At 44.5% G+C, this 7785-nt stretch overlaps 1 protein-coding gene across 1 annotated transcript in view; it reads left to right on the top strand.

Moving 5' to 3' along the window:
• Positions 1-206: 206 nt before the first annotated feature.
• The window catches only part of CLIC5 (CLIC family member 5), a 162370-nt gene continuing 154791 nt past the window's right edge, over positions 207-7785 (top strand). The window contains exon 1 of the mRNA XM_089686067.1: positions 207-520. Coding sequence (XP_089542193.1) covers positions 458-520 — 63 coding nt within the window. The 5' untranslated portion in view covers positions 207-457. The remainder of the gene's footprint in view (positions 521-7785) is intronic.

The following is a 7785-nucleotide window of genomic DNA, read 5'->3' as shown; positions in this document are numbered from 1 at the left end:
CAGTGATGAGACAGGAGTGCAGGCAGGACTGTGCACCCAGGGACAGTACTTCCCATATACAAGCACCAAGCTGTCACTTCTGTCATCCACACTGGGTGGAGGGTGTGCCTTGGTGTCACCCAGACATGCCATAGGTGCAGCCTGACCAACCCCTTGCACAGTGCCCCTCCCCTGTTCTTTAGCTGTGTTCTATTTTGGTGTGTCACTGAGAGCAGATCACTGACACATGAGGATCCAGTCACCAGCCCAGCGGGGGACATGTAGCTCCTCTATACAGGAATACATTGCATTTCTGCAACCTGCACTACAGGACAGATCATCTCTGGGATGCTGCACTGACTTAAAGGAACTTCCCCTAACACATGTACTTAAAGGATTAGTCCACATAGAGCCAGCACTGCTGTTATTCTTTTAAAACTGCAAACAAAAAACAAAATAGTTGTTCAACAAAACAAAAATGACAGACTCTGTTCCCTGTAATGGAGACGAGAAGGACCCCGAAATCGAACTCTTCGTGAAGGTAAGTGAGCGTTTGGTGATGGTGAATAGAGCCAGGCTGATACTCGGGGGCTAGAGACAAGAATTTCTGTCCATTCATATTTGACGACTAAGCACTTTGCTGTGTTGTTGTCTCCTTTGTTGCTGTGTACTTGTTCTGTGAGTGCTGTCTGTGTCCACACTGATTGGGATGTAATTACAAGTTCAACAGAACAGCTTCTGGCCATTTCTAAACCGACATGAAAATGAGGTACACGGGTGAAAATGAGGTACACGGGTGAAAATGAGGTACATGGGTGAAAATTAGGTACATGGGTGAAAATGAAGTACAGGAGCCATTCGCTGCCCTGATCTGCAATTACAATAATACGCAGGAGGGGATTTATTATATCATTTATTACAGCTACTTATATATTGTGCAGCAAATTACATGTATGATAAAGTTGCAGCGCTAGAAGTGAGACCTTCCTTTTCCAAACCCAATCCTCCCTTCACACCTATTCAGTGCCAACACTCACCAGATGCAATGACCTCAAACACAGGGGTCTCCAAACTTTATAGATGAAGGGCCAATTTATTGTAATTCAAACTTTTGGGAGAGCAGACTGTGGCCAGTAGAAGTAGAACATGTCCTGGTGTCAGTGGGAGAAAAAAATGTCTCATTGTCGGAGTCAGTGGGAGGAATAGTGCCCCATTGTTGGTGTCATTGGAGGTAAAAGTGTCCCATCGCTGGTTTCAGGAGGAATTCTGCCTCATTGTTGGTGATATTGAGTGGAATAGTGCCCCATCATTGGTATCATTGGGAGGAATAGTGCCCCATCATTGGTATCAGTGGGAGGAATAGTGCCCCATCATTGGTATCAGTGGGAGGAATAGTGCCCCATCATTGGTACTAGTGGGAGGAATAGTGCCCCATCATTGGTGTCAGTGGGAGGAATAGTGCCCCATCATTGGTGTCAGTGGAAGGAATAGTGCCCCATCATTTGTATCAGTGGGGGGAATAGTGCCCCATCATTGGTATCAGTGGGAGGAATAGTGCCCCATCATTGGTATCAGTGGGGGGAATAGTGCCCCATCATTAGTATCAGTGGGGGGAATAGTGTCCCATCATTGGTATCAGTGGGAGGAATAGTGCCCCATCATTGATATCAGTGGGAGGAATAGTGCCCCATCATTAGTATCAGTGGGAGGAATAGTGTCTCTTCCTTGCTGTCAGTAGAAGGATTTTTGCCCCCTCATTGGTGTCATTGGGAGGAATTGTGCCCCATCATTGGTATCATTGGGAGGAATTGTGCCTCATCATTGGTGTCATTGGGAGGAATAGTGCCCCATCATTGGTATCATTGGGAGAAATAGTGTCCTGTACTTGGTGTCAGTAGAAAGATTTGTGTCCCATCATTGGTGTCATTGGAAGAAATAATGTCCCATCATTGGTGTCATTGGGAGGAATTGTGCCTCATCATTGGTGATATTGACTGGAATAGTGTCCTAACATTGGTGTTAGTTGAAGGAATTGTGCCCCATCATTGGAAGGAATAGTGTCCCATCATTGGTGTCATTGGGAGGAATTGTGCCTCATCATTGGTGATATTGAGTGGAATTGTGCCCCATCATTGGGAGGAATAGTTTCCCATCATTGGGCAAAATACTGTCCCTTTCTTGGTGTCAGTAGAAGGATTTGTGCCCCATCATTGGTGTCATTGGGAGGAATAGTGTTCCATCCTTGGTATCAGTGGGAGGAATAGTGTTCCATCCTTGGTATCACATTGAATAGTATCACATTGTTGGTATCAGTAGGAGGAAAAGTGTCCCATCTTGTCAGTAGAAGGAATTGTACTCCATCATTGGAGTCATTGGGAGGAATTGTGCCTCATCATTGGTGTCATTGGGAGGAATAGAGTCCCATCCTTAGTATCATCGCAAGGAATAGTGTCAACATCGTTGGTGTCAGTAGGAAAAACTGTCCCATTATTGGTGTCATTGAGAGGAATTGTGCCCCATCATTGGTGTCATTGGGAAGATGACCAGACGCTCTGCTGACTTCCATCGTCCAATCATGTGCAAGCAAAAATGCAGTTTTTTTTACTTTCCTTGCACATGATTGGGTATTCTTTGCTAATTGAAACAGAACTTCATTTGCTAAGCTCTGGAGCAACTGCCCTTTGCAAAGTTTGCAGTCTATTTGCCTTTAGTAAACCTGCCCATAGTGTCCTGGTTGGGATTTGGACCCCAGTGCTGCAAGCAGTGGCAGACTGACAACTCAAGAGGCCTCCGGGCAATAGGAAATCATGGGGCCCCTGTGTCCTCGCCCACACTCAAACCACACCCAAAAAAGCCTATGAAAGGTACCAGTGGCATCTCATGGGGCCCCCTACTGACCCCGGGCCCTTGGGCAATGCCTGAGTGCTTTAAATGGTCAGTCCGCCCTGGTTGCAAGGCTGCATTGCCAACCACTAACCCTAGGTTCACCCCTAAGCATTTTCTGCAGCGTTTTGCAGAAACGCACAGCAGTCCATTTAACATGATTTCCTATGGGACATGTTCACGCGTTTTCACCCGCTGTGTTTTTTGGAAAGAGTTAGGGAATTTTTTTAAATTCAAAAAGATGCGTTTTTGGTTCTATAGACTTCAATGGAAACGTTGCAGTGCGTTTTTGCTGCATTTTTTTATGTGTTTTTGATGCGTTTTTCTTTTTAGTCTGCCTAGCAACAAGGAAAAAAAAGTATTAAAAATGCATGTGCAAAGACGCAAAATGGACCGCAAAAAGCACTGCAGAAACGGATCAAACGCAAACTGCATAGGAGCCTAAGCGACTGTACTGCCCCATAATAAGGCGAGCTAGGTCATGGTGACACCATTGCATACGATGTGTCATAGGGCGGGTGTGGGGCAATGCATTGCGGCTTAGCACTTGCTTTGTAGCATGCGCTGCGACATTGCACCAGTGTGAATGGGCCCCCAGGGCTCTCTGTACCTTGTAACAAGACTCATTTTAAGAGAAACTCGAATTTCAGCATGTATACGTATCCCAATTTTTTTTTTCACTGGGCAGGTGTGTTATGCAGGCCATAAATGGGTGAAATTACGAACGATTTTTCTTCCGAAAATCGAAAACGTCGTTCGCTCGGTAATCCGATGGTGCCATCAATGATTTAGAAAATGGGCCGACCGAGTCATAAAGCTTACCCCATATAACAGGCAAAACGTCTGTTCCTTCCAGGTCACGGCTCATGCGCTTTTCAGAAAAACAATCGTACGATTTGACCATCATTGAGTCGAAAATTGGTCATTTTTCACAAATTCTCCAACATGCCCAATCCACGAAAAGGGGAGGAACCATGAAAATCAGCCGGTGCCATTGACCCACTAAGAGAGCGAAAATTGGCTGATTATTCTTAGGTCCGATTTTCAGATGAAAAATTGGTCGAATTTCGACCCATGTATGGCCGGCATAAAGCCGCATCAAAGTCCCACTACGTGAGCAGAACCGTCATACTTTCCTATTAGCGGAAAAAAAAGGTTCATCAAAGTTGCACCCATCCAAAGTCACATCAAAGTTGCACCCATCCAAAGTCACATCAAAGTTGCACTCATCCAAAGTCGCATCCAAGTTGAACCCATCCAAAGTCGCATCAAAGTTGCACCCATCCAAAGTCACATCCAAGTTGCACCCATCCAAAGTCGCATCAAAGTTGCACCCATCCAAAGTCACATCAAAGATGCACCCATCCAAAGTCACATCCAAGTTGCACCTATCCAAAGTCGCATCAAAGTTGCACCCATCCAAAGTCACATCAAAGTTGCACCCATCCAAAGTCACATCTATGTTGCACCCATCCAAAGTCACACCCAAGTTGCATCCATCTAAAGTCACATCAAAGTTGCACCCATCCAAAGTCACATCAAAGTTGCACCCATCCAAAGTCGCATCAAAGTTGCACCCATCCAAAGTCGCATCCAAGTTGCACCTATCCAAAGTCACACCCAAGCAGGGACGGACTGACCATTCGAACACTCGGGCACTGCCCGAGGACCCGGGTTCAGTAGGGGGCCCCATGACATACCCCTGGTACCTTTTTAATAGGCTTTTTTGAATGTGGGCAAGGACACAGGGGCCCCATGATCCCCTATTGCCTGGGGGCCCCATGAGTTGTCAGTCCGCCCCTGGACCCAAGTTGCATCCATCCAAAGTCGCATCCAAGTTGCACCCATCCAAAGTCACACCCACGTTGCACCCATCCAAAGTCACATCCAAGTTGCACCCATCCAAAGTCACATCCAAGTTGCACCCATCCAAAGTCACATCAAAGTTGCACTCATCCAAAGTCACATCAAAGTTGCACCCATCCAAAGTCACATCAAAGTTGCACCCATCCAAAGTCACATCAAAGTTGCACCCATCCAAAGTCGCATCCAAGTTGCACCCATCCAAAGTCGCATCAAAGTTGCACCCATCCAAAGTCACATCCAAGTTGCACCCATCCAAAGACACATCAAAATCGCATCAAAGTCAATACTTTCCTATTGGCAAAAAAACACCCCAGCAAAACCCATCAGAAATGTACCACATGCATTTCTGCCGCGTGTCCATTGAAGTCTTTTGAACCAAAAACGCACCGAAAAGGGGAGGAACCAAAAAAATCGTCCGGTGCCATTGACCCACTAACAGAGCAAAAATCGGCCGATTACGCAGGTCTGCAAAAAAAATTTTTTCAAGAGCTGTTTTGGTTATTCCACGTAATCTTTATGTTTTTTGGTGCACTGAATCCGAAAATGACCTCCATTTTGTCATAGGACATCACGTTTCCTGACAATTTAGGTAACTATGTTAAATAAGGCAATACCTCAAAATAAATGGAAATAGACTTATAAAATTAAAGTTTTATTACAATTTTTTCATGAAAATCCTTTTTTGAACTGAAATGAGCTCACCTACACACACTAAACTCGATTCTTCTTCCCTGTGAGGCTCCTCTTGGTGCATTTACGCTTGTGAGTAGTATCTGGAATGTCTCTCTGAAGCATCCAACAGTAGTCTGCCATCATTGTAATGCTCCATTTTCCCTGGTATCTCCCTTCCATCTCTTTAATGTCTTGGTGGAATCGTTCACCTTGTTCCTCACTCACAGCTCCCAAATTATCAGGAAAGTAGTCAAGGTGGGACTGGAGGAAATGCACTTTCAAACTCATCAGGCAACCTAAATGCTTTCAGCATTCGTCCGACGATCTTTTTGTAGTGAGGATCTTTGTTATTGCCTAAATATTTCTGTACGACTTCTTTAAATGCAATCCACCCTTCTTTTTGAGGATCCGTCATGGTATTGACAAACTCTTGATCAACTATAAGACTTCTAATGTCTGGTCCGACGAACACACCTTCCTTCAATTCTGCCTCCGACAGGCCTGGAAACTTGGTGACCAAGTATTTGAAGCATTCTCCATCTCTTGGAAGTGATTTTACGAATTGCTTCATCAATCCCAATTTTATGTGGAGAGGTGGTAGAAGAACTTTATGGGAAGGTACCAAAGTTTCTCGGAGGCAGGGGCGGACTGACAACTCATGGGGCCCCCGAGCAATTGGGGATCATGGGGCCCCTGTGTCCTTGCCCAAACTTAAAAAAGCCTAGGAAAAAGGTACCAGGGGCATCTCATGGGGCCCCCTACTGACCCCCGGGCCCTCGGGCAGTGCCCGAGTTTCCAAATGGTCAGTCCGCCTCTGCTCGGAGGACATTTTTTTCACCGACTTTTAGCACCCTCGGCTGCCAACTCTTCTTGGTCCAGTGATTTTGTTGGCCTCGACTGTCCCATAGACACAGAAAACAAGGGTGTTTGGTATCCCACCCACTGGATTCTTCAGGAAAGATTAACCCCTTCTACCATTAGAAGGGCTGAGGCTTACACATACAGCATGCTGCTGAGTATCCCAGTAGTCAGACATGTCACTCAGAGCAGCACTTGTATTTACCCCGTCGCAGGGGGGGAGGGGCAGAGATTGTTTACCTGCAAACAACAACAAAGGGCCAGAAGAGAACTAGGGAAATGAGGAAATAGAATTTTTTTCCCCTAAAACTTGCTTAGCTCATGTATATATTGCTGACCATCAGATTTACAGTGCTATATTTTTTTTTACATAACTTGGACAACCCCTTTAAGTTTTTTCGGGCATTTTATATCTTAAATGCATTTATGTGAATTAATTAATAGTAATTTGGACTTTAAATTTGGTTAAAAACCCATAATATAAAAAAAATACCAAAAATTTAAAAAATTTGATACATTTGAAGACAATTTAGCATTTTGTGGCAAATCATGACGTCTAGGAAGGAGTTTTTTCAATATTTTATTTATTTTCAGCACACCAAAATACATGGAAATGAAATGAAAATAATCAAACAGCTTTTTAGTCGCAGACCTGTGTTATTCTTAGGTCTGATTTTCGACTTTCGACCCATGTATGGCCAGTATTAATGTGCGCTTTAATGAATTTTGACACATTCAAAACAGACATGAAGTTTTTTTTGGTCAGCTCAGATCAATCACTGCACAGCTACAGTATATGTTAGCACCATTACTAACAATCCTGTGCACATGTGTTAATGTATGTTATTATTATACAGGATTTATATATTATTATTATTATACAGGATTTATATAGCGCCAACAGTTTGCTCAGCACTTTACAATATAACAGGAGACAATACAATTACAGTACAATAAATAAACCAGAGGATGAAGAGGGCCCTGCGCATAAGAGCTTACAATCTAAAAATGCATGTAAACACATAGGTGGATGGGCCTGTAGGGCGGTGGTGTTGTGGCAGTGCACACGTTGCAGCGATACTTTACCGCATGCAAGTTCAGATCTTTGGAGAAATTCGATGAATAGTACATAATGTATTTAGATGTGCGTTGCAGTGTAGCACATGTACCTTTTTTTTTTTTGCACGTTAGTAGTGTCATGCTCTGCAATGCGTGTCAATTGGAAGGTGCACCATTCACAGTACATGGCACAGTATTGCACACGCACTCCATGTGCATTGGAAGGTGCACCATTCACAGTACATGGCACAGTATTGCACACGCACTCCATGTGCATTGGAAGGTGCACCATTCACAGTACATGGCACAGTATTGCACACGCACTCCATGTGCATTGGAAGGTGCACCATTCACAGTACATGGCACAGTATTGCACACGCACTCCATGTGCATTGGAAGGTGCACCATTCACAGTACATGGCACAGTATTGCACACGCACTCCATGTGCATTGGAAGGTGCACCATTC

Source organism: Staurois parvus, unplaced genomic scaffold, assembly GCF_062004578.1.
Source record: "Staurois parvus isolate SC_StPar_1 unplaced genomic scaffold, SC_StPar_1.0 ptg000390l, whole genome shotgun sequence".
Lineage (NCBI taxonomy): Eukaryota > Metazoa > Chordata > Amphibia > Anura > Ranidae > Staurois > Staurois parvus.
Note: the sequence above shows the minus strand (reverse complement) of the source record. Positions and strands in the feature narration are given on the sequence as shown.